The sequence below is a fragment of the Sphaerodactylus townsendi genome, linkage group LG07 (assembly GCF_021028975.2).
Source record: "Sphaerodactylus townsendi isolate TG3544 linkage group LG07, MPM_Stown_v2.3, whole genome shotgun sequence".
Classification (NCBI taxonomy): Eukaryota; Metazoa; Chordata; class Lepidosauria; order Squamata; family Sphaerodactylidae; genus Sphaerodactylus; species Sphaerodactylus townsendi.
In genome coordinates, this window is record NC_059431.1 from 56,264,584 (window position 1) to 56,292,580 (window position 27,997).

A 27,997-nucleotide genomic window follows, 5' to 3' on the forward strand; every position below is an offset into this window, starting at 1 on the left:
CACAGCATCATGAAAGACTGAATTGGATATGTTCCTTTAGACTCAAACATAAAGCAGTACAGGGACAGGAAGACACTCCTTTCTTGGCCTCTTTGAAAGAATTTGGCATATGCTCCATATATAAAATGCTATTTTAATGTGATTATAAATTGTCAAGATGCTCTCACTTTTATTGCTGAGAACTCCAACCCCCCGCCAATGGTTCCTGTTTAATGTCATGTCCACAGCATCACTGCAGACCATTGAGGATGAAAAGCAATATCCAGAGATGTGTGAAGCCTACTGTGTGCGTTCTGAAGAACTGTGCAATTCACCGAGGAACTGCTTCATTATTTTAATTTCTTTCAAATTCTTTGAATTTCATGCTACATCTTTTTTTGACCTTCAATACACTTGTATTAATGCAACAACCAAACATGACTCCTTCTGTGGTATAAATCCTTTGAGCTGGTTTAGAAAAATCAAAGATGGAAGTGACAATAGCCTTTAAAGGAAGCATGCAGTTTCCTTAGAGAATGAATGTAGGTCAATATATTTACCTTTATCTAATTAAGTTTCCACCCTACACCAAACACAATGAATAACCATAGGTACTTGAGGAGCCTTCTGCTAGTATTCTATGCATTCATCATTGATGTGAGTGAAATATGGCAACTCTTGAACTTTTTTCTTTTTGAATTGCAGCCCCCCAACAACCCCATCAAAAGATACACTGCAGAACCAGTGGCCCCTTCTCAGTAGTATGTGGTGTGGCACAGAAGATCCCATAGCAGCCACTGTTCTGTCCCTAACCTCCACATTGGCCAGGACAGCAGGAGACATGGATTAGATATCCAGTCAACAGCATTCACTGGTTATGCTAAACTGTACTGACTTTTATGAAAAGAAAAAGCACATTTGGAACTGTTTCTAAATTCAGCTTTATTTGAGTTTGATAGTTAACAGATCCTAACTATCCCAAGGTCCTTGAAAACTGAAAGCTTATTCAACACAATTAGGAACTGTTAAAAACAGATACAACCTCCAGAATAACAGCAACATTGTGCAAGACATTTGTTATTGCTCCCTTCTTTAAAAAAATTGAAATTTTACAATGAACTTTGAAAACGCACAAACCATTTAATAGTTCTAATAGGTCATTAAACTCAAGATCAAACAAGACTGTTAACAGTATGAAGTACACACTATGAATACAGATGACGGTTGACTGAAGGTTAAAAAGTTCCACGGCAACTTGAACTGCCATACATTCATACATATGAGGATGCTAAAAGACTCAGTCTATATTAAAAGTCTAAGCTCTGAATTTCTGTGTTGACAGTCTCAATGGAATTAATTAGTAAAAATCCAAAAGGGGGCTCTGATTTTATAGCTGATTACAAGGGGCATTTCAACTCTCCAGTAATCCTTGGAAATAATTCCTTAAGTATGCGGAAATAAGAAATCAATCTAGACACCTATGACAGCTGTCCTACTGCAACTGTGGGTACAGAATGTTCAGCTCAGCTTACTACTGGCATCAATCATGCAATCCTGCTTCAGCTTAAAAATCCTTCCCAAAGTCAGCAGGCACTGTGTCTTTCAGTTGTTCTCTTGTGAAACCAAAGCACCCTATAAAACAAAAGGACAGTTCTTATAATCAAGATTCTTCAGATATTGAAACTGGAATATCGTGGAATCTCTGCAGATTGAAGGAATGAGACAAACAAGCAAGTTCCACCAAGCCTCCTCCTTAACTATTTTCCAGTACCTGGCCAAAAACCTTTTCATATCCACACCACGTTTAATGTCAGTGGAGAAGGAGGTGTGTGGAGGACTCAGTGGGATATCCCATCCCTTCCCAGGTTCTCTCCTAAAAGGGGGGGGGGGGCGGCGGCAGGAAAGTTTGCCACATGCTGGGGTTTAGCCATGAAGTTGTAGACCTCATGACAGCAGTCTGAAATTTCAGGTTAATTGGTTTACTCATGTAACATTATAGTTTCTTTCAAAACTTATATGGATGCTTCCTTGTGGTAAATTCTGCACAGCTAATTAGAGTTGCGAGGTACAGTTACTCCCAAATTAGCAATTAGTATGATACTCACCATGAAGGCAGTTTTACCAGCAATGCACTGCACTGCCAGCACTGCAATGCACTTGCCAGCACTGCAATGCACTTGCCAGCACTGCAATGCACTTGCCAGCACTGCAATGCACTTGCCAGCAATGCACTGATACCAGAAGTGATATCATGTTGCTGGTAATGCTCTAGCATTGTGTCAAAGCTCTGTGGTTTCACTACAGAATTTTGAGTGAATGCTAAAGTGTTACAAATGATGTGCTAGTGCTACTTCCAGTCATGCCAGAAATGATGTCAACAGGATGCTGACAATCACCACCCCAGTTCCCTTCATTTTTCTCCCACCACCCAACTCAGCAGTGGCAGGAAGGGACTGCTGGGAATGGAAGATCCCCACTCCCAGCAAGAACATGACAACCCTGTTAATTTAAAGACCAACCAGAAAATATTTTGCACCAAAAGGACATGGGAAAAGTAACTGATTACACAAGTTATGTGTCTTCTGTGGCCCTATAAGATAGATGGAGGCTCTCACACATTGGAATAGAGAGGCTTACAAGAACAGGAAAGCTGGTTATCTATATAATATCCTGCCATTGATAAAGAAATGGCTTATGAAGCTAGAGCCAAAACAGTAACACTTTAAAAGAGTAATATAGAGCTCTAAATGTGGAACCCATGGGACACCTTAGCACCCACCAACACTTCTGACAGAACCTGAAATATTCACATGATCTCTATCTAGTTGTTCATCCTGGGTGTGAACTGAGAGCAAAGAGAAGCAGAATGCATTTTTCAAGTACTTACATATGGAGTCCTCTCTCCAAACTGGCTGTAGAATGTCATTTTAACTTTTTGCTTGTGTCCAGTTCTTTGATCAAAGGCATGGCAGGTTTCAAAGGGTGGACTATACAAATGAAGACTAACAGCAGTTTCTGTGTGGCTTGGGTTCTCTACACGATGCAAGCCAATGCAGTCTAAACAGGACAGGGTACATACGCACTGATTAGGGAGCAAATATGAAAAAATGAGCTAATTATTCTATCTGTTGCAGCAGCAAATTTACTATTTATTGCAACATAGGGTATCAAGTAAAACAGGCTAGCCACCATTACCAGTGTCAAAGATATGGTAGATACTGAATATAAATTAAAATGACAAGCAGGTATTAAAGCCTGGTGTTAGCTATTTGCAATCTGTCAAGGAAGCATGCAGCTGAAGGCAAGAATATTAAACATTTCTATCCTGTTTTAGAGTGTTCACAGCACTTCACATGGATTAACATTTTGCTGTTCTTAAATAACTCCACAAAGTAGGTAAATTCTTTCAAAGTGTTGTTTTTTACCATTAAGGCGCTTCGTGGCCTGGCGACCTCATACCTTAGGGACTGTCTCTCCCCTCATGTCCCTATTCAGCCTCTGTGTTCTGCAGAGGCAAACTTGCTGGTGGTTCCTGGCCCCTCAATGATGCGCCTGGTCTCCACCCGGGCCAGAGCTTTTACTGCCTTGGCCCCTGCCTAACGGAATACTCTTCCTCCAGCTATCAGGGCCCTGCGGGACCTCGAGCAGTTCGGCAGGGCCTGTAAAACGGAATTGTTCCACCAGCCTTTTGGGGAGGCCAGTTGCTGATGTGCCATTCCCTGCAATTCCTTATATACCATCATAACTGGCTGCTATTATTATTGTGCCCAGTTTCCTCCCAAGGGGAGTAGGAGGTCTTTTTCCTGAGTCACCGTTGTTAGGGTTTCTACTATGATGTTGTGTTTTAATTATCATTGGGTTTTTAATTATTTGATTGTAATTCTGATATTTTAATGGTATTCTACTTTTTGTACACAGCCCAGAGCCCTTCGGGGGTGGGTGGTATAATAAATTAAACAAACAAATATAATCATCCAGATGAACAGCTGAGGCTGAGAGGGTGGCTTGCTGAAGGCTACCAATTGATTTTTTTTAATTTTTTACAATTATTTTCATTATAAATAACAGAAAAAAGAATCAAAGCAAACATTACAATTGTATTGGGAGACCAAGAAAAAAAAGAAATAATGCATATGATATTATACACAATAATCTGATAAACAATACACAATGATAATAGCTATTATTGCCAATAGCAAATGACATAAAAAACATGAAATAATTGCTTTGCTTATCATAACAATCTAGCAAAAATAATAAAATACATGCAATATATGATAAACCTGAGATTATTAGACAATGTTGTAATATATTCAAACAGATGAAGTAGATAAAATTAACTTTCTAAATTTCTAAAAATAATTCCCATACTAAACATCAAATATACATCTATTCATAATTAAATGTTTTATATGTCTTCCCTTTAGACCGCTTTTCAATATTTAGCATATGAGGATTATTCATAATTTATGTACAACATTTCAATAATCTCTTTTTCAATTTGTCATTTTTTAAAGAATAATATAGATAATATGATTTCTATCTTGAAATTCTTTGATTGTTTTCTTATTCACAGAATTCAGTTGTTACTGCTTATTCAGTTTGCTTTCTCCATCTTCTTGGCTTGGACATTCTGCTTTCTATTTTGCTGCGAGTATAACTCCATCGTTATCATATATCAAAACAGTTCTTAGATTTTTGGAATGTTTCTTGGCAAAATGTCTAATAACACTCTTGACATCCATAGCAAATTTGATTTTTTAAATTTTCTGAATTTCTGTCTGTATCTCTTTTCAATTTTTTTAACATGTCCATTACATAAGGTAAAAGGCACCATCCATTTTACATTTCCAGCATCTCCCTTTGCAGTTCTTGTCCATCTTCTCTATATCCTTTGAGCGATTTACCACCCATGAAACATCTTGTACTAATTTTCTCTTAATATCTGCTTGGCTCTAAATTTTATTACTGTTGTCCACAGAGTTCCTCATTGTTGAAAAGATTTCTCTTCATTGAAATTTTGCTACCATCTAACCAAACATGTTTTCACTTGTTCTGTTTCTGTATTATATTGAAATAATTGCTTATAAATTAGGCCTAATTACAAGAGTGTTCTGGTCATTAGTTGCTGGAGCCATGCGCACGTCAACCTTTTTAATGTCTAATATTAACCCCCAGAACTGGTTTATATATTTTCAAAGTCTATTTAAAGGAGACAATGAATCAGCCTTGCAGAACGACCTGACACCTCTCAGTCAGGTGGCTCCCTGGCCCGCAGTCTCAGAAATTAGACTATTAATTGCTCAGTTGAAACTGTATAAATCACCTGGCCCGGATCTAATGTCCCCAGATTTTTACAAAGCATTTCCGGACTGGTGGGGCCCCCTTCTGGCCGCGCCGTTTACTTTGGTTGATAGGTCAGGTACTATCCCGGGGTCTTGGGTAAATGCAATAATAACACCAATATTAAAAAAGGGTGACCATATGTCACCAGCTAATTACAGACCCATCAGCCTTTTATCTGTCTCAGGTAAACTTTATGCCAAACATCTGTTAAATAGGCTATGTACCTTGATCAATGATGGAAAAATTCTTTACCCCGAGCAAATAGGATTTTAAAAAGGTTGCTCTACACTTGATCATTGTCTGATCCTCAACCTCCTGTAATTAAAATACAAAACAAGGGAGTGATCTAAGATCTTTGCTGCCTTTCTGGACCTGAAAAGTGCCTTTGATTCAGTTGTAAGAGACTTGCTGTGGCTTAAGTTAACAGAGATGGGGATCGATGTTAGATTATTACTACTTATTAAATCTCTCTATTCAAACACAACCTGTCAGATAAAATGTACAAACTCTGGAGACCTAACTCCTAAGATTCCTGTCGTGACAGGTGTTAAGCAAGGCTGTGTATTGGCCCCAGTCTTGTTTAACTTATTCATTAATGATTTGGTACAAGTGTTGTCAGATGTTAATGCACACAGTCCAGTTTTTTCAAACAAACCCATACCACTCCTACTTTATGCTGATGACGTGATACTGATCTCTAGATCTCAAGTGGGCCTTAAAAGGCTCCTTAGAAAAACTATGGAGTACTGTACATCTAACTTCCTGTCCTTAAACCCAGAAAAAATCCAAAGGTATTGTCATCTTTTCTAATGTATTTTAAGCCTTCTAGATGTGAAAGCTTTACTAATGGGATTAAGGATTTCGAGACTTACTTTAAGTCCTTGCCCCTAAATATCTAAGGCCTAACCTTCCATCCATAAAGCCATAGAGCTAGACATAGAGATATTGCTGTAAAAGGGAAGTTATCACACTGCTTCAGCAGTGGTAAAGGATTTCACACCAGAGGAAGAATATGTCCCAGCAGCTCTAAAGGGTTTTTTCAACTCCCAAAGTGAGTTCAGCAACTTCTCTATGGAGTGCCCTTATGGATAACTGCATGTGGAACAATTCTGTTGAAAGAGAATACAATCTGGCTTCACTCTATATAAAATACTTCAGGATTACCACACACTCTGTACCATATGCTGTACTTTAATAGCTTAGAAACTGGTCCAGAACCTACTTGGGAAACAAGAGCATGGCTGAATACATTCCAAGTATTGGATCAAATTATGTTTTAACTCTGATGTGCACAATTTAATATACACTCTGGCGCTTGGAACCTGTTGCCTCCGAATGGTATCAACTTCTCAAAATCAAAAATTTACTCGATAGGTTTATTACTGGAAGATCTCTGTATGCTGACACCCAGAGAGATTTTCCAAACCTTAAAAAGTAGACCTCTAGAACAGGAATATCATATCTTGTTGGGGCAAGCAAATAAATCATGCTCACCCCTCTCTGGCCGGAATAATACCGGAGACAGGGGCACATAGCCAAATATCATTGAATTATTAGCACTGAACCCCCCCAACAAGAGATGGATCATCACAAGGGCCAAGATCAATACCTTTCCATTGCGGCCATTACAAGAGAGATTTGTCGTTACTTATCCATACCTCTCCAGGATCTGGTTTGTCCACACTGTAAAAACCAAGTGGAGACTCTTGCTCACATTATTCTTGACTGTCCGAGATATTAGGAATTTCTCTCCCAGGCTGGCCCTAGACAAATCTGAAAGTGACTCTGACTGTTCTGTTGTGGAGCTTCTGTTAAACAACAGAGATGTCATGCTCTTGGAAAAAGTAGCAAAATTTCTTTTACAAGTGACAGAACTTTCCAAGGCTGTTTCCGCACAAAGGCGGAAACGGCCGGGTCGGTGTTTCCGACGCCCGACTTCCGACGGCAGCTGGGACTTCTGTCCGCCGCGGAGAGAATGGTCCTGGGAGAACAACGGGCAACGAACGGCGTATGCCGCGAACAACCGGCGAACTACCGGTGACGTGACGACCGGCGGTCCCCAGGCCTCGGCGCAGCGTCGGCGAGGCCAGGGGACCACGCTTTACAGCCCTCGTAGCGCCTGCTCCAGCGGCATGGCAGAAGCGTGTCCCCAGGCCTCGGTGATCGCAGCTGAGCCGGAGATCAAATATGTCTGCGGGTGGGGAGAGCGCCCGATGAAGCTGCTGCCCGTTAAACGGCAGCGGCTTCACTTGGCGGCATTTCCCCAAAAAAAAGCTGGAAAGCACTCTGGGAAGCGCCCGGCTTCAGGCTGAACGGGCGAAGCGGTAGCGGCGGCAGCGGCTATAGCGTTGCAGCTGTATGCCCCGTCGCGAATGGCGTGACCCTGGAGGGCGGTGTTTTTACCTCTCCAGGCTGCCATTTAATGCCCGTGCGGAAACGTAATGTATACTGCTATATACAGTCTTCCTGTCTGCGCTTTGAATGTACTCTTGATTTGTATTTCAAAAATGTCTGGCAATGCTCTAGAACCTATTTTTAAATGCCAAATAAAGGTTGTTGTAAAAAAAAATTAGTCCTAATCAATATTCTGTTTGGTGTTTTATCACCTTGCCAAATTCTGTCAGTTTCTTTATTATACCTCTTGCTGTTCTAATGTCCTTTCTTAATCTTGAGACTAATTGAAAATATAATAGCAATTGTACTTTTTTATTTTTACATTTTATTTTTGTCAAGGTTTAATTTCTCCTTGGGCATTTAATACTTATTATCCCTCACATTTTTGTCATAATAAGCCTCGACAAAAGATATTAATGGGGTTATTGGGGGACTCATTCTTTAAATGTATAATTCTTTAAATGATTATGCAAACCTTCTTCAAGATCTGCCATTTCTAATTTTATTACTCTTTGGTATGGGTTTTTGATCCAGTCCACAATCTAGACCAGACCAGACCAGACCAGAATGCCTTCTCAGTCTCACTCACGTCTGAAGTCCTTGCAGCAGCTCAGAACTCCCACCCTCCCTGGGATACAAATGGTTGTATTTTTGTGGACAAATATAGTGAGTTAAATAAATTGGAATGAATTGATTGATTATTTAATCTGATCCAAAACCAAACCGATAAATTACACCTGATATCATGGAACATTGCTGAATGGAAAAACAAAATTTGTGACTGTGACCTACAGAAATTCTTGGGAACTTTCAACTATGTATTACAACAAGAGACCTGGCCTCCTGATGAGATGGTTGTGGACGATTTTACTGTCTACCACCTCCCAGTTTATAAAATTAATTCCAAAGGCCAATACAGAGCTGACTGTGACTGTTACGTGACTGTGACCTACAGAAATTCTTGGGAACTTTCAACTATGTATTACAACAAGAGACCTGGCCTCCTGATGAGATGGTTGTAGACGATTTTACTGTCTACCACCTCCCAGTTTATAAAATTAATTCCAAAGGCCAATACAGAGCTGACTGCTTGACTGTTGGGATGACTGTGACCTACAGAAATTCTTGGGAACCAACTATGTATTACGGCAGGGCACTAGCCTCCTGATGAGATGGTTGTAGACGATTTTACTGTCTACCACCTCCCAGTTTATAAAATTAATTCCAAAGGCCAATACAGAGCTGGACTGGCCTTCTTACTGAGCAAGAATATGTCAAACCATGCCATCCACTAGCGCAAGCCCTTAAAATTATTTATGAAACATTACTTCAAGTGAATGTATATCATCTGCCTAATGAAAACACTGATGCTCTTCAATTCAAGTGGAATAAATTTATTATTTACCTTGCTAAATTGGAAGCTATAACCCCATCTGGCGATTTCTTAATAATGGGTGCTCTTAATGCAAGAATCGGAATGAATCATTCAGAAGCAACCAAAATAATGGACCTTAGTAAGCAAACATTTTTATACCAACTTTTCAGCTCAAGACTTTCCAAAGATCCTAAAATAAATAATGCTGGATTAATTTTATCAAAATATTGCTCCTCTACAAATAAGATTATTCTCAATAGTCTTCCTCAATTCCTTATACCTAATTTTACTTATATTTCATGAAGAGGTTAGCAGTTGATTATAGACCTGGGAATATGTTCTCCCTTATTATTAAATATAGTCAAAACTTTTCACATCGACATTGATCACCTTCTTCATCTCTCATTGAACAGCCATACTTCCTAAAGAACCACCATTTCAAATGTTTCCTCAGAGGATGGAACACTGTCATTGAGAAGAATTAGATGGCCACAAATATGGCCAAATCATCATCAGTGCTCTTTTCAGACATCCTTTTAGAACTTTTAAAACCAGTTCTGCTTTCTCTGTTACGTCCTTTTACGATAGCATTGTTGCTACACTCAACTCTCTTTCTAGCCTTGCATCAGTTATGACTAATAATTCAGAAACCCAGTTTGACAAGGAATATTTAAAATGCCAAAAAAACCACAACAACTTTGCGATGTATATAAGGATTTTTGTCTAAAGAATGACCTTCTCCTTTTGGATTTCTTTCTGCAGAAGAAAAAGGAGTACCACTTTTTCAGTTGATAACAAGAAACAACCTACTATTCTAATGACTTTATTTCAAGATTCATTAAAATCTCACAATACTAACCAGTTTTGATCAATAGTACCTGGTTATTCAAAGAACTTTTCCAGTCCACCAATTTCTCCAGAGGTTTGGGTTGAATATTATTCTTCAGTATACAAGCCAGAAACAGTATAAATATTACAAAAAGAAAACCTCTGTCTGGCTCAAAAAACAGTATTAAAAACTAAACCTATAATAGAATTAATTTAAAAGTCTGCATCAAAAAACCAAAAGATCAACAATAAAGAAAAAATATAAAACATGGATAACACATAACAAACAGAAAGGGGATCCCAAATATACACTTAGAACTCAAAGTAAGCAATTCAAAATCTTCTTCAGCCACAACAATACAGTTCTGCAGAGACCACATTATAATGACAATAGAAAAACATAATGCTTAAAGCAACCTAAATAATCAATTAAATAATCAATAATCAAATAATCAACACAGGGTTCATACTTACAAATACAGAAAATGACAAGGCATCTAGCCCAAAAGTGAGATTTTAATAGAGTAACAGGCCATATGCATCCAAGCAAAATGGATGAAGCATTGCCAATAACTAGCAAAGAAAGCCAGAAATAACTGTCTCACATTGTCTGCAGCTGTACAGACATAACAATATTTGAGAATTAAAGAAACATAACTACAAAGTGGAAATAATCACAAATAACACTTCAGATCCAAATCCTGATTCAAACCCCAACTAGTTTGAAAAGTTCTAAGGCCTCTTCTCTAAGCAGAATTTGGGGCACATTCTCCAAAATGTGTTTGGAATGATGTTTATGCAAAACCAAAAACTTCAGGTCTCTGACTGTGTGATTTTTTTGCATATAATGTTGAACTATATGTAACCCATGCCATTTTAGTATTTTTTGTTTTGTTTGGATCTTAGGGCACAGGGGATAAAAGCTCACTGAACATGTGCAGTTGGTAAGCTTGCTTACTTATTACCAACTGCAAGTGACCCACCCTTCTCAGTTGATCTGGCCTGCAGAAGGAAAAGGAAGGTCTACAGATCAATTGAGGGAATTACTTTTTTTTACAGGTATGTGTTGGGCCCAATAAGAAAGAAAAATATATTAGAATTGTAATGTAAATATTAGGTTGTTAACTATGTAACTCTCCTGAGTTGATCTGGCCTGCAGTAGGAGAAGGAAGGCCTACAGCTCAATTGAGTGAATTACTTATTGTGTTTACAGGCCCAAATTGAGGAAAGACCTGCAGCAGCTACATCAGATGCAGAAGGCCAGATGAGAGAAAGAAGCCCTGCTTGATTAATAGTTTGGACTTTCTTGCTATTCTTTAATTATTGGGCACTGTTAGTGGTGGTAACTGTTCTGAGTGCTTTTGTATAATTGAGTTGTGCTGTATATTTATGCTCGCTACATGTTCACTATTATTTATCCTTAAATGATAGAAAGTTGTTAAGATTAAAGGTTTGTTAATTTGTTCAAGCAATTTCATATTTGTTTGTTAAGCCACAAGGTGCTGTCATATATTATTTCCTAGGTCTCCAAGGGAGATTGATGTGGCCAAGGATAAGTAGGTTACATATAGGTTCCTCAGCCTTTTAAAATCTGATATTGGAGGAGTTCAAAAATACTTTGTTTAATCAGACGCTTAATCCAGAATTATATTTATTTATTTATTTAGTCATCTCTGTTCAAGAATTTGTCCATCCATTCATTAAATTCAGATTCACTCTTAATCATTTTTCCAACTGTAACACCAAGGATTGTGTATATTTGATTTCATGTGCCTGTCAAGAATTTTCCTTAGGTTGTACTCGCCGTCAGGTAAAACTAGCAAATCTTAACTTTTTTTGGCCCACTGCAACAAAATATCGACAGCGAAAATTCTAGTCGAAGGTAATTTTACATCTATGAGATACCATAATAAAAGGCTTACCAGATATATAGGCACACTGATTTTCCTTCAAAACTCTCTCTGATTTCTTCACCATTTCTCCTCCTCCCTTTTTGTCAGGCCATTCAAATAGTGTCTCCTTCAGATTTCCTTGAAGGATCTTCATAAAGCAGTGTGAATCCATATGATCATGGATGCTGCTACAGATACACATACAAAAAAAATAAATTAACATGAGATGTGAACATGCAGAAAAACCAGAAAAGATGGACAATTGAGGAAGTGCTGAAAAAAACTCCTATGAAATGTTTTCTCCTTTGGAACATGAGTTTTTAAGACAAAGGCTAAGATCCCATGGAAATTTTCCACAGAGCATAGGTATGTCAAACAATGGAATGGGACTTGTTCTTCTCATTCCTTCTTGCTACAGCCTGAAATGCTCCCCAAAATGCTGCTCATGGGGCAACAGGGAAGTCCCATAAGTAGTTCAGGGAAGAGAGAGGGAATGGCAAAATCTGCTCCCTCTTTCCTTAATGGAAATTTATTGCAGGAATTACTTGTGAAGGGGACATGGATTTGAGATAGCGCAGCTGCTTTACAAGGAGTATTACTATGGAGCAACAGCTTTGACCCTGCAGCCATGATCAAGTTGACGACATTAAGCAATATTTTTTATATCGCCCTTTTTGTGGAAATATAAGAAATAAACTGCTGCGTCAGGTCATTATCACGTTTTCAGGTTATGATGAGGAATGCATTACATTTTTACTGGCAAATGCACTCCCTTATTTTATTTTTCAAATGGCTACTTTTAAGGTTTCATATATTAAAAACAGGAAGAAGTTCATATCCTCTACTTAATAAATATTTTTATGTAAACTGTACCCTTAAGTTTTAACTGTCTTGAGTATTGGGCATATTTTATGTGACTGGATGGAATCTATAGTTTATACTTGTATTTTTATATGTTCTAATGTTACATGGCATGTTCTTGCATGTGTTTATGTCTGAGGCTTATGTTATGACCTATGACTACGACATTAAATTCAATTCACTGGTATGCAGTGGGTTCTAAGTTCAATTCCTGGCATCTCCATTTGAGAGGCCACAGGTTATGTAAACAGATGTCTAACTGAGCTCCTGAAGAGCTGTCTGAATCGATATAAGGCAGTTTCATATGTTCAAACCCCAACCAAGGATTTACTTACTTAAAATGTATATTAAGATTTTTAAGTGAAGCAAACTTCATCATTACAGAATAGTAATTGATGTGGATATTGTACATATTCGCAGTATTTGAAAGGATACATCTGAATGCAGCTAATTTTGTGTACATTTAGTATACTGTATATACTTTCATATAAGTCAAATTTTTCAGCACATTTTTGTGCTAAAAAAGCCCCCCTCGACTTATACGCAAGTGAGGTGTATTTAAAAATATATTTTAGGGTTTTTACTTTGTCGGCTGCCAGGGGGCGCAGTTTTTAGGTTAGCAGCACCAAAATTTCAGTCTATCATCAGGTGACACTCCTGATGATACCAGCCAGGTTTGGTAAAGTTTGGTTCAGGGAGTCCAAAGTTATGGACCTCCAAAGGGGGTGCCCCATCCCCCATTGTTTCCAATGGGAGCTAATAGTAGATGGGGCTACATTTTGAGGGTCCATAACATTGGACTCCTTGAACCAAACTTCACTAAACCTGGGTGGTATCATCATGATAATCTCTTGCTGATACCAGCCAGGTTTGGTGATGTTTGCTTCAGGGGGTCCAACGTTATGGACCCCCAAAGTGGGTGCTCCCAACCCCCATTGTTTCTAATGGAAGCTAATAGTAGATGGGGCTACCCTTTTGAAGGTCCATAACTTTGGACTCCCTGAACCAAACTTCACCAAACCTGGCTTGTATCATCAGGAGTGTCTCCTAAAGATACTCTGAAATGTTGGCACTGCTAACAAACATTACTCCCCTGACCAAAAATCCAGTTTTGAAGGATTTAACTGTTGTGTTTTAGCTTGGCTGCTGATTGAGCTAAAGTTTTTGTACTTTTAAAGTTATTGTTGAGACCATATTGTTTTGGTGACCCTCTTTTCCACTTACAGAGCTAGTTTACTGTTTTTCTTTGAAATAAATATTCAAAAACATTTAACCTACTGATGCCTCAATTCATGTACAGTAGTTGTATTGGTATCTATTTTTATTTTTGAAATTTACCAATAGCTGCTGCATTTCCCACCCTCGACTTACACATGAGTCAATAAGTTTTCCCAGTTTTTGTGGTAAAATTAGGTGCCTCGACTTTATGCGGGTCGACTTATACACGAGTATGTAAGTTTGATGATGATGCATTGTTGAAGACCTCATTGTCCCTAAAGTTATAAAGCTTAACTAGATATCCAAATATGTTGCTAGTCTTATTGTGACTAGGGTTCCCCCCCCCCCCATTAATGCACTCGTTTTACTACCAAATTTCTGTTTTCTAGTTTCAAACTTTCAAATGGCAAAAATGTGGGGTCACCATAGGGTGCAGCAGTTTGCAGTTCTCCCTTTCCCTCTCATATATTGGGCATATTTGTAATTTTGCTTTATACTTTAAAATTACATAAATATGTCAAAATGTTTGACTTTACATGCTAAGTAACAAATCTTGCATTTTATGTTGTTAAAGCAGCAAAATAACTTTGAGAACAAATTACATATACTGGAAAAAGCCCTCTATTTGGCTTCAGCATTTCTGGAAATTTTCATCCTAGTCTGCAAGAAGAATGCCTCTATGTTACATCTTCTACAAACATGATATTCCATAAAATGATTAGTTCTAGACAATATATTATTGCAAGTACCACCTACAAATATGCAAGGATACACCAGCTCTCATTGATTTTTTAAATTATTAATTATATGTAGAGATCATTTTTCTTCTGCCAGAGAACTCAAGGAGATATATTTGGGTTCCCAGGAGATCTCCCAACCAAGCACTGGCTAGACGCAGGCATGCTTAGTTTCAGCAAGGCTATAGTATCATGTACTTTCATAACTATACTTCTAAGATGGTGAAATCCATAACCTAATGTCTCATCTCCATCAATCACCGGTTCACATAAGCAGCCTTAATGATAGTATAATTACTAGTGGCCTATAAAACATGGATGAAACTTAATTTAAATATTTTTACAGTAAATATGTAAAAAAAAGAAGAATGTGAATTGGCAAAATTTGAAGGAAGCCGCTAACAATGTCACCCAATTAGACTCTTTGTTGTTGTTGGTAGTAGATGGTCTGGCTAAGAAACACTTGAAACATTAGTTCTGTGTCTTAATTGACATGAAATTCAGACCTGACCTCCTGTCAGGAATCAGTTTTCTCCAACAAATGTTACACGGAATTAGAAGTGATGTAAAATAGTGCCTCAAACAAAAGGCATATCTAGCACTGTCCACATTGACCATCAGTCCACATTGACCATCAGTGGAAATCATAGTTTCTTTGTTGCCTTCAACTCTCAGGTAGCCCCATCCAAAATCCTGGACAGAGGCATGAAGCATCACTGCAGCAATGCCCTGCGACCTCCAAAGGACTTTCTGGCAGCGCAGGGAGGAAAAAATGCAAACAACCCCCACTGCTGCCAGAAAGCCCTTCATACAGCTTACAGGTCTTATGGCCCCCCCAAAGTGACATAAACCTGAGGGCCAGGGCACCATACTCCAGACCCTAAACTCTTGGTGAGAGCTGATTAATGTCTACACCACCTGATTAATGTCTGATTAATCACCACCTGATTAATGTCTACACATACATACACTATTTTTCTTGCTACACAAACCTCTAATGCAAAAGTAATGCAATCAATGCATAGGGCAAAAATTTCATTTCAGGTGCACATAAATTGTAATTATTATTATTATTAATCAGAGAGATCCAGTCATTAGTGAAGACAGCCCAAATATTCATCAGACATTTCGATGGAGTTTGGGCTGGAAGAGTGCACCATTATGGTGATAAAGAGGGACAAGATCACTGAAAGTGATGGCACAGAAATGCCTGATGGCCAACTAATTGTGCAATCCAGTGGCGTAGCTGCCACGGGGACATGTGCCCCGAGCACACACCAATTAGTCACATGGGGGGTGCAAAATGGCCCCTCAAACGAGCAGTCTGGGAGCAGGGAGCAGTGTGGCCATGGCTGAAGCACTCCAGCTGTGGCTGCGCCACTTCCCACTCTGAGTAGGATGCTTGGTCTCTCAGCTTAAAAAAAAAGTACCGAGGCTGGAACGTCCCTCCTTCTCAGAGAGAGAAGGGCGATCCAGCCTCCAGCCTCCTCCTGGCGCTTTTTTTAAGCCAAGAGAGGATCCCTCTCGGCTTAAAAAACAGTGTCTAGGTTGGAAGCTGGAGAGTCCTTCCCTCTCCGAGAAAGAGGGGCACTCCAGCCTCCTCCTTATGCTTTTTTTAAGCCGAGAGAGGGTCCCTCTCTCAGCTTAAAAATAAAAATGCCCAGGGTGGAGGCTAAAGCGTCCCTCCCTCTCAGAGAGAGGGTGCTCCAGCCACCATCCCTGTCCTGGGTGCTTTTTTTAAGCTGAGAAAGTGTCACTCTCTTGGCTTAAAAAGAAGCACCGAGGCTGGAGTGTCCCTCTCAGAGTTGAGGAGCACCCAGATGGGCCGCAGCAGGCTGCTGCTGGACCGTCCCACCCAACTTCCATCGGAGCATGATGGGTGCCCCTCGAGCTGCTGGCTCAGGTAAGTGGGGTCAGGGTGGTTGTGGGATGCCATTTTGCCCTGCTTTGCCTCTGGTGCAACCAACAGGAAGCCTATAAGTACCTGGGCATTTTGGAACTGGATAACATCACCATGGGCAAGTGAAGACTATGGTCAGCAGAGAATACACGCAGAGGATCAGGAAAATATTGAAATCCAAATTAAATGCGGTGGGGGGGGGAATACCATCAAAGCCATCAACACCTGGGCCATACCGGTCATCAGGTACACCACAGGAATCATAAACTGGACACAGGCTGGTCTGGATGCATTGAATAGAAAAACTTGGAAGCTTCTGACAATGTACTATGTCTTACACCCAAATAGTGATACTAATAAGACTATACCTTCCCCAGAGAGTTGGTGGCAGAAGGTTAATGCAAATAAAGCAAACAGTGGAGGAGAAGAAATGTGCTGGCTCATTATGTGGATTAGTCAAGAACAGGCATTGATTGAAGTGAAGAACAGGAATTTACTGAAAGCCCAGAGAACCAAGCAGGAGTACAGAAAAAAATGTGATTAAAATGAGGACTGAAAGCTGGCACAACAAAGCATTGCATGGCCAATTTTTGGAGACGATCAAGGATAAGTGGACATTGAAAAGACCTGGCTGTGGTTACAACTGGAACTCTGAAAAAGGAAACAGAATCCCTGATTTTAGCACCTCAAGAGCAGGTGATTGGGACAAATATGATCGAGGTCAGAATTTTAAAAATCTTCAGGTGATGCAAAGTGCAGATTGTGCAAGGGAACTGATGAAGCTGTAGATCATGTACTCAGCTGCTGCTGCTGCTGCAAAAAAAAAGCCCAGACAGATTACAGAGGCATAACTCAGTAGCCAAGATGATCTAATGGAATTTATGCAAGAATTACAACATAAGAACAGCTACAAACTTGTGGGAACATTTTCCAAAGACAGTCATGGAAAGGCCAAGATCCTATGGGACTTACAAATGGAACAAGTATTGGCCCATGATACACTGGACATCATAGTGATTGAGGACAAGAAAGTAACCATCGTCGACATAGTAGTACCTGGTGACAGCAGGGTCATTGAAAAAGAACACGAGGAGGTCACTAAATACCACGATTTGAAAAATTGGCTTCAGCGACTATGGTACAAACCAGCTGAAATTGTCCCAGTGGTAATCGGCACCCTGGGCACCATTCCAAAAACACTGGAGCAGCACTTGAAACATCTTCAAATTGACAAAATGAACATCTGTCAGATTCAGAAGGCAGCCCTGCTGGGATCCGCATGAATACTATGCAGAAACATTACAGCTTCCTAGGCCTCTAGGTGAGGTTCGAATTGTAATGAAAAGCCAACAACCAGCTAAAGAACTGGCAGCTGTGATATCAAACAAAATAATAATATTTAGGATTAAACATTGATGTGTGCTTGTACATATTCTTCAGTCCACATAGATATACAGCGCTCCTTCTTTATGATAAGGTTAAGATTAACCAGTATATTGAATTAGGAAAGAAACACCACATTGTCACTCTCCGCTTTCCTGCTTGTGTGACAAATTAAAACAAACTGTGCTCTTTTCTTTTTAAGAAATTGCCAGCATTAGTCATAGATCAGAATCCACATGAAGGTTGTTCAGAAAAGAAGAGCAGACAGTTGCTTACATTATGAAACTATATAGTGATTTTCTAAGCTTGCATACCATGTTTCCCCGAAAATAAGACAGTGTCGTATATTAATTTTTGCTCCCAAAGATGCGCTATGTCTTATTTTCAGGGGATGTCTTATTTTTGTGTGTTCTGTTCATCGGGTATGCTTCCAAACAAAAACTTTGCTACGTCTTACTTTCAGGGGGATGCCTTATATTTCGCATGTCAGCAAAACCTCTACTACGTCTTATTTTCAGGGGATGTCTTATATTCAGGGAAACAGGGTAGTTTGAGATTCATAAAATCATACAGTTGGAAGGGGCCATACAGGCCATCTAGTCCAACCTCCTGCTTAACGCAGGATCAACCTAAAGTATCCCTGACAAGTATTCATCCAGCCACGGCTTGAAGGCTGCCAGTCTAATGCATTCAACAGTTATGCAAGGTGCATGACAGTCCCAAATTGAGCTGCCTTAGGAAAAGGTGTGAACCAACAACCTAACATTGCGGCTCAGCTCATCTCTCAGTAAGGAGTTAGATCCTTTGGCATTTTTCACTGCAACAATATTTACATTGTAATTCTTGCCAGAGGAAGATATCTTAGATGTGATAGCTGGAAACCGCTTCTTCCCTTATCTCCATGTCACATACAAAATATTTGTAAAATGTATACATTCCAACTGGATTCAGGTATCACAAACAATTATACCAATTGTAAAACTGAGACAGGAGCCCAAAGCAAATAAGAGAACCATTATAAAAACATGCCTAGTCTCCCATCCCCTCTTATAATCTGTGTCAGAGACTTGACTGAAAAATGGATCTAAGGATTAGATCACAGCCATGAACACATTCCCACTGAGCTCTCTGACCCTAAAGTCAATGCCAACTTTTGATAAAGAGAGGTCCTAGGCTATTCCACTTGTGAGGGCTCTCCAAACCCCCAACTTCACAACTAGAGGAAGCTGGGTTCCACAAAATGGAGTCGCAAAATTGGGTCCACTTCAGTGAAGTCCTGGAAGGACAAAACCAGTATAGAATCAATGCGAGTGTCGAGTTATCTGATTTCAACGGTATTATTCTGAAATGGAGTGTAAGAAAAATTACTGAAGGGTTGTTTAGAGACTACAGTGTGTTATGACAGTGTGTATAAAAAAAGGCCTATGACAGTAGGCCTTTGGCTGAGGTCCCCTAGATTTTGAGACCATAGGCTTCAGCCTGCCATGCCTACTGTAAATCCAGAGCTACCCGAAGTGTATATTTTCCCCCCACCAACACATCCTGTTAGACAACTTATTGAAGCACAGTCCTCCCTGTCCATCATTCCAATAGAATAAAGGTGAAGACCAAACTCTGTCTCCCCCTTAGTTCCTCCCAGTTCCTCCCGAGCCAGACATGGGATGGGCGATTAATAAATCTTTTTTTTAAAAAAAAATCTTTTAAAAATTTGTTGCAAAATCCAGGTTTTTAGTTCACTATAAAGCAGCAGCAAGTGTGCATAATCCACAGAGGCAAAGTTGCAAATGGGTGTATTTAAACCTTCCTCATTTGCTGCCTCACCACACTCTGAACATGTTTTAGGTAGCTAGGAGGAGAAAAAACATAATGGGGCAAAGTGAATGCTAGGAATAAGTGGTGGGTAAGGAAAAGTTAAGTATTCCCCTTGCTGCTTTTCCTCAGCTTCGCAGCATGGAAACAGTTTCCCAGCTCCATGTCTCAAAGCATCTAGTATTTGCCTATGAAAGAAATGAGCAGGACAGCTCCTCATCAACTGAGGGAATGGACAGAAAAAGAAGCAACTTCCCTTTCATACTATCATCACAGCACTTAAGCAGTAAGCCACTGTGAACCTGTGTAGTTGGAGAGGTTAGTGTGTCAGTGTAGGATCGAGGAGATCCAAGTTCAAATGCCTTTTCAGCCAAACTCATCTCACAGAGTTGTGAGGATTAAAAAACACCAAGAAGGGAAACCTCTGCACACTATCCTAAGTTTATAAGGTTGATCTAATCACCCATGCTTCTTTGTTTCTGTGCCTGGAAATGAACATCACAAGCTCTATGTGAAATTGACAAAGCTGATCTAATCACTCCTGCTTCATATTTCTGCCTCATCATTACACTGCTAAATCAAAATGACCAAGAAAAAAAAATCAAATCCTTTTGAAAATGCAGGAGGAAAGGGAGGAGAAAATGGCTGATGGGGAGGTTGGACAATTACATAAGGGCATGGATAAGGATAAGGGCCAGGCATTTGGCGGGGAGGAGAAATGAAGATTGTTTCAATGTGCTCTCATGCTCAAGGGAAGCTGGTTCAGAAATGAACAGAAAGAAACCCTGCAGTAAAAGTGCTTAGGAAAACAACGGAGGAAATTTGAAGGTAAAATGTTTCTGCAACCAAACAAGAAAAAAACATGCAGGATTCAAAGGGAGAAACATAGCATTTGGTGGCAGGATTTGTTGTAAACTACTCATGTTGTAAATTACTAACGTGTGTTGTAAACTACTACTGTGTGTTGTAAACTACTCTATCTCGGCCTCTCCAAAATACACATCTTAGGTCCACTCTTAGAGTGTACACTTGTCTTTTCTACCATTCACCTTCTAGTCACAAGCATTCCTCGGCTAATCATTGCTGACTATTAGCAAGCAATCAAGAATATAAAAGGTGGTCACTAAATAACCACCCACGTATGTTTATAACAGATTTAGGATTGTTGTTTTTTAAAGACTGGACTAAAAACTTTCAAATGATAGAGCCTACCTAAACATTTGCAAATGTGAGAGATCACTGTGTAGCAAATACCTCCTGTTTTATTTCATTTGCATAAATTGAGACGACATTCCAAATGTATTGTCGAAGGCTTTCACGGCCGGAATCACTTGGGTGCTGTGTGGTTTCCGGGCTGTATGGCCGTGTTCTAGCAGCATTCTCTCCTGACGTTTCGCCTGCATCTGTGGCTGGCATCTTCAGAAGAGAATCCTCTGCCAGAGATGCCAGCCATACGGCCAAACGTCAGGAATACTTCTTGAACTACAGCACCTTACAGCCCGGAAAGCTCTACAACCTAAATTCCAAATGTACATGTTGACCTTCAAAGCAATCTTCATCTATACTAGGTCATAAAACAAAGGATGCAAAATATATGAAGCAGATATTTGGGCTCTTTGAATCTGTGCCGTTTAAAACTGGCATGGATGCACCATATTTTGCCACGTTACCTAGCTTGTTAAAAATGTATACATTTTGTTACAAACCTGCCATGTCCTTCTCCCCAGCACAAGATCATCAAATTGAACTTTTCATTTCCTTTATCCACAAGATTTCTTGTATATCTGAAACAATTAAAATATGGGGGGTTTAACGTCAATAAAAGAGACTATTGTAAAGGGTGGAGCATAAATCAAAATAACAATAACAATAGAAGGCAGAACAAATATCAAAAGCATGCTGTGTTTTCCCGAAAATAAGACAGGGTCTTATATTAATTTTTGCACCAAAATATGCATTAGGGCTTATATTCAGGGAAATACAGTACCTTCACAATTAATTAAGGCGGGCCCTTGGCAACATCACATGTGACACAAGCTGCATCCTCATTGGCAGGGAGCACAGGGCTGTCTGTGATTGTGATCTGTAACTACTGGTAGGGCTTATTTTTGGAGGAGGGCTTATATTTTAAGCATCCTCCAAAAATCCTGAAAATCATGATAGGGCTTATTTTCGGGAAAACAATGTACATTTTGACCTGTATCTTCAAGCATAAAAAACTGGGCCATAGAAACAATTACTTAGTATACTTCAATCTGCCCAATTCTCCACTCTTATAAACCAATTATTTCTTTATAGAGTTGTAGGAGAATTTTACTTATTAGAGCTGGATTATTTTGAGCTGCGGACACTCACTGTGCACTTGCATCTGGTTATCAATACAATTCGCTTTGCAGAGTAATAGACAAGCAACTAAGATCCTTATGCATACACTGCTATCCCATGCAAAACCCAATAAAATAATAAAATAACTCTTCATATTATTAGTGTGCTATGAACATGCTAAATTCCTATTATGCATATTTAAAACCAAGACAGCAATCCAAATGATGAACTGTAAAGCCACTGTCCCACCTCTCATAGCATAGCAGTCACTAAGGCAGTTTAAAATACATACATACATACATACATACATACATACATACATACATACATACATATGTACATACATACGTACATACATACATACGTACATACATACATACACACACATATATATATTCTCCTTTAAATAATTTGTATCCTGCTTTTCTTCAAAGCAGCTGACATCATTCTCCTGTTCTCCATTTTACCCTCACAACAACCCTGTGAGGTAGGTTAAACCAAGACAGTATGATTGGCCCAAGGTCACCCACTTCCATGGCACAAGTCTGTATTCAAACTCAGGTACTAGTCCAATACTCTTAACCACAACATGACACTGGCTCTTATTTCTGGTTTTTAGTCATTATTATTCAACCATGTCAATAAAAGTCTAAAAGGACAGAGCCTGCATTGAAGGTAGACATTCAGAAGTCATCATACCAGCAGCAAAATAATAAAAGCAGCAGCACTGAAAATGCATCACAAAGACCAACAGCTATTAAAGTCAACTGTTAAACTTAGATAACGAAGGGGGGATACTAACCATTGTTATAACTGCTTATTGTCTTTTAAGAAGCAACCTAAAGCAGGTCTACTCAGATATAAGTCCCAATGTATCCAGCAGTGTTTAGTCCCAGCTAGCTGATTTTAGGACTGCCACCCTATTCAGCCCCACAAGTGCATGTGTCCCTTTAGCCCATGTTTTCAATTTTATACTTCTGCATCTGAGCAAAAGTCCAAAAGGACAGACTGGAATTTGTGGACGTTTCCCACTAAAATCTTTATTAAAGTCAGACACTCAGAAGTCAAAGACATACTTGGAAAAGCTGCTTTTAAAACAAAATTCAGCAACACTGTTTAGAAAAATATTAAGGAGAAATCTGTACAGAATCAAAGTAACCGATTCATGGAATTGCTGCACAGACAGTGCAGCATGTGACAGTCAGTGACAAGGATGTGAGCAAATATATTCTTAGATTATTTGCTTTTCTTATCATACTTTCCCCCATTTAAACAGTTTTTTAAAAAACAATCACTTATTTTAACGTGTGCAAACTTCCTGGAGAAACGCCAAGGTATGGGGCATTCTGCCAACCAAGGTAAGAATCAACTAGTTTAACTGCACCCACTCCAAGGGTTGCACAATAATTCAAGTTAAAGTAAGTTCTTTTTTAAAAAAAAATGTACACGAGACCGTATAGAGGGAATGAGAGAAATCTGAAGAAACCTAAATTAAAAAATCTGAAGAAACCTCAATAAAATTAACCCAGGCCATGTTTTTCCGATTGATGAGGGCAGACAACATACAACTAAAGCATTTTCATTAGGCATCAGTTTGTCTCTTTTAAATATTGCCACCTGCGTGGATGCGTACACACATTTCTAACATAAACGCGAGTTTGCAGATACAGAGAAAGCCTTCCAAAGAAGCCATCCAGAAGGTCCGAAGAAACCAGAAAATGACATTAATTTGCTGACGGCGTGTTTATCGAACACATTGTCGGGATGATGCAGGGTTGTTACGGAAAACAATAAAAGCAGAATTTGAGACTTCGTTCGTTATGGCTTTTATCTAATCGGATCTGTCTGATTTGGGGAAGAGAGAGGCGATAACACCGCGCTTGGCACTTCTTGGTTGCAGCGTTTTACAGCCTAAATTACACTTTGCAGCGGCGATCGCAAGGGCGCGCCTCCTGCGCCCGGCCAGCTGCCGGCGGCTTCTACCCGCCCCGAGGACTCGCCGGAGGCGGAGCCGCTTCCAGCCGCCTCTAATCTGGCTCCAGCAGCCATTGGCCCGCCAGCTCGGGGGTGTAGCTGAAGGACGACCCCCATTGGCCAGCGGGGCCTCTCCCCCTGCCTGCGGTCTTCTCGGCGTGGCGTGTGGAGGAGGCTCTACATCGAGAGGGTGGGAAGAGAAAGGGAAAGCCTGCGCGGGACGTGCGCTTCGCCGCTCCCTCCCTCCCGGCTCCCGCTGCCGCCAGCCTGGCTCTCCACACGGCTCCACGGACCACTCAGTTCACACGAGCCTCTTCGAGAGCATTGCAGCCCCGCCGCCCGCTCCCGCTGTGTGCGGAAACCAGAAGGACAGTTTCAAAGGGGCCGGTTGCAGGGTTCTGGATTAACTGATGGCCTTGGCGAAAGGTTGATTGGCAAGCGCGTCGCAACTCTTTCGAGCTTTAGAGCACACCTGTGATAAAAGGCGTCCCCCCCCCCACCTTACATGGGTAGGCGAATCGTAGGCGAAGGGCACAGGTGAGCAGAGACTGAAAGTGCTAAATGTCCCTTGAGCAGGCACCTTTCGTCTTCAATGCAGTCTGGGTCACTGTCAGTGTTTCTTCTAGTTACCATTAAGAAAGAGTGGCGCTTCTAGTTTTTGTTTAATGCCACATTTGACATGAAGCAGCATGGCGGCTTCCACACAGGAATTTTCCCTTGCATGGAATGCACAAATCACCCAAATTAAACCTGGAACCTTATGTGATCTTGTCTAAAGGTGTCCACATGGATGATTCCCATGCAGCTGCCCCAGAGTGCCTCCTTTGGACCAGAGGAGAGGGAATGGAGCTAAACTCCCCTTTTGATTCTTTAAATCAGGGGTGTTGAACTCGTTTAGATGTCAGATGTGTCATAGTTGTGACTTGGCCATGCCAGGCCCGAGGGGGATGGGTGTCTTGACTGGCCCCAGTATGGCACTGGGAGCGGGTCTGGACTGGCAAGCCCAAAATGGGGTGGAATGGCTGCCTTGAGAGGGCATATCAGACCTGAAAGCCGAGGCAAACCCCCACATCTCAAGAGCAAGGGAGTGGGGTGCCTCAACTGGTTCAGGGCTGATAAGCCTTCTCAAGATCTGGCTCCCAGGCGGCATGTTTGACATCCCTGCTTTAAGGGTTCCCCATCTCAACTGAGCTTTACAGGGCAGTGGAGCACAGTTCAGGTACAAAAGGGATAGGAAGGCTTCCAGGTCCCAGCCTCTGTTAAGATTTTGTGATGAAAACTGGGGGGGGGGGGGAGATTACCACTGAATTCACTTGTAAAGTGAAAAATGGATCATCTCATTGGGTTTTTTGGACCACAAATTAGTGGGATTCTGAGAAGTCAGCAGGACTGCCTATCAGAATTAGAGCTGTGCTACAAAGTACTGTATCCGTTTCTGCCACTGGTTTGATCAGCCAAGCTACTAGTCTGCTTAGTATGGAACAGAAGAAAGAAAAGAGTTAGTAGTTTCTATGTTGATAAAATGCACTGGAGGGCACCAATAAATGCAGGGAAGGGCAAATTCAAAATATGGATATAACCCTTGATCTTTGGGTTATGCCTTGAAAGGCAAAGGACTCAGTCCTCTAAAGTCCTGAAAGATATTTTGATTATGTAATGTATACCTCACCTCTCCAAAGCAGGTTATATCATTCTCCTCTCCTCCATTTTATCCTTACAACTTTGTGAGGTAGGATAGGCTAAGAGTGTGTGACAAGCCCAAAGTCATCCTCAAGGTGGGAGTTTGAACCAGGGTCTCCCAGATTGTTGTCTGATGCCCTAACCACTGTACATCACTTGTATTCTGCCTGTGGATGCCTGTGAGGTTGCTGCCATCTGGAGAACTGGGGCCAGTTTCTCCCTTGTGTCCATAACACCACCATCTCCTCCTCAAGTGCAGTACTGGCACAGGTACTTCCCAAACAATTCAGGAACTCCAAGTGGAAAAGGGATTCTTGCTGCAGCCTGTGTGCTCACCTGTGCAACAGCAACTGTTTTCAGGCAGCAAAGCCACATGGCTAACTGACTATTTGAATCAGGCCTCACTCCAGATCACAGATAACAGAACAGTTGGGAGGAGGAACTCAGTGATAATTAAGAAGTGGCCAATAGAAAATACAAGTTTCACAACTGCACATAGCAACCACCAAGGTTCTCTTTTTTGAGGCAACAACCTGGATGTATGAATGTAGGATAAGGAAAAAGAGGGTGACATCCCACCAACTCCATGCTGGGGGAAGGGGGAGACTGCTGCCACCAGGCAAACACTGAGCCCTGAGACAGAAAGATCCTCCTGGACCCATAAGGACAGGCCATGCCTTCCCTCCCAACTACTCTTTTAGGCTGTTTTTCAGATTTGCCTAACATACATGGCTGTTTGGCACTGCGTGTTCATTTCCAGTGAATCCTTCAAGAGCCAGCCACTTCTTAAAAAACAGCCTTGACTGACTCCCAGAAAGTGATACACAAACAGGTCAGGGAGATAAAAACTAGAGCTACGCAACCTGCCAGTATCGAGATTCCTGGGCAGAAAAGCCGGACACAGGAACGCGGCCCGCAAGACATCCCATGGGCAGCAAAAGGCCCGTGCCTGCGTGGAAGATCCCTCCCACTGGTCAGCCTCGGAGTGCCAAAAACGCCGGCTTCTGAGTCCTGGGCATTGAGCTCCCCTGCTGTTGCCAAGGGACTCAGTACTTTCTAAAGTCCGCTACAGGACTTGTGCCCCCCCCCCCCCATTCCTTCCAAGCTTTGTTTGTAACTACTCAACCCAATTTTGAGGCAGGATCTAGCAAGGGAGCGGGACAGAGCATCTGTTAGTTAGCAGATACAGCATCCACTGTAGCTGCATCTTTATGAAAATGGCAGATGCATTTAAAGTGACCGGAGTACTGAAACTCAATTGGCAACGCGTCGAAAACATCCACGTGTGGTGTAAAAAGAGCCCCGAAAAGTTTTAAACTGAGCTTTATGGTTAAACAAGGACCGCAGCCCGTCTCCCGTAGGTTAACCGATTCGCTTAAACCCGGAGCACGCACACCGGGAAACCAACCAGGCGGTCCCTTCTGCACCGAGCAGATCTGGAGAGCCGATGTTACCTGAACTGGTCAAACTGGGCAAACTGGGTCCACTCTTCGGGGTGACTCTCGTAAGATTCCATGACGCCTTGCACTTCTGCCACATTGACTTTGTCGACGGAAAACAATTGATGCAGGATCTCGATCAGTTCATCCAAAGTCTGTGCTTTCCACACTTCCGTCTGCGTGGGCTGATCCATAACTACCGCTTTTCCCTTCAGACGGAGGTCGCTTCCAGGCGGAGAAGAAAAGCCGACCCCGCTCGCTTGCAGCAAAAAGACGCTTTCGCCCGCAGCCGGTGGCGGCGGCTTCTCCTCCCTCTATTTATCTTCTCCTGGCGTTACAGTGGGAATGTACCAAGTGGCCCTAGGTTGGTCGAGGGAGGCTCTACCAAGCCTCTTAGCTGGCTATAGGCTCCCGCGGAACGCTGGAAAAATAGGACACCCCCCCGCCCTCCCAGCCGAACAGCTCGCTTCTTCGAGGTGGGGCGTCGGTCTGCGCGGTTTTTTCTTGCTTCCCAGCGCGGTTTCTTAAACGGGCCCGGATTGCATCTCCGCTCGGCTTCAAGTTGGAAGCCCCCAAACATGCCAAGAAAATAAAGCCCCGTGAAGGATACTTGGTCAATTAAAAACACTGACTTTCCCCCACATCTTTCAAATTGCACCGCGAGGCCACTGTGGCTTTCCAAGGATGGGCGGGCCTCTTATACTTAACCTCTCGCACTGCAATAAGCAATCGGAGGGAAATCAAATCTTTTTAACAGGGCAATCTCAAGGAGCTACACACTTCTAAAAAAAAAAAGCACTGCCTTCAACGGTTTAGAAGAGTGTATCTCTGTTTAGGATTGGCATTTAAACCATTTT

The 27,997-nt window shown here is 41.1% G+C and overlaps 1 protein-coding gene across 2 annotated transcripts; it reads right to left on the reverse strand.

Annotated features, from left to right (window-relative positions):
* Window positions 1-904: 904 nt before the first annotated feature.
* CDO1 (cysteine dioxygenase type 1) lies at window positions 905-27,984 on the reverse strand. 2 transcript variants are annotated; one of them, XM_048504054.1, is made up of 5 exons: window positions 27,156-27,984; window positions 21,429-21,506; window positions 11,845-11,999; window positions 2,867-3,036; window positions 905-1,611 (listed from the first exon to the last, which is right to left on the reverse strand). In XM_048504054.1, exons 1-5 carry the CDS (start codon window positions 27,332-27,334, stop codon window positions 1,582-1,584), a joined length of 612 nt encoding a protein of 203 aa, XP_048360011.1. In that variant the 5' UTR covers window positions 27,335-27,984; the 3' UTR covers window positions 905-1,581. The 2 variants fall into 2 exon arrangements, with proteins under 2 accessions (XP_048360011.1, XP_048360010.1); XM_048504053.1 differs by having other exon boundaries at window positions 11,845-12,002; window positions 27,156-27,965.
* Between the last annotated feature and the right edge of the window lie 13 nt (window positions 27,985-27,997).

Excerpts from the sequence above, each read along its gene's own strand:
- CDO1 (XM_048504053.1), bottom strand. The coding sequence starts at position 27,334 with ATGGATCAGCCCACGCAGACGGAAGTGTGGAAAGCACAGACTTTGGAT. Across the intron at positions 21,507-27,155 it reads GCCCAGTTTGACCAGTTCAG|ATATACAAGAAATCTTGTGG; the intron begins GTAACATCGGCT and ends TAATTGTTTCAG. Across the intron at positions 3,037-11,844 it reads TCAGTGTGCCTATATATCTG|ACTGCATTGGCTTGCATCGT; the intron begins GTAAGCCTTTTA and ends TGTCCTGTTTAG.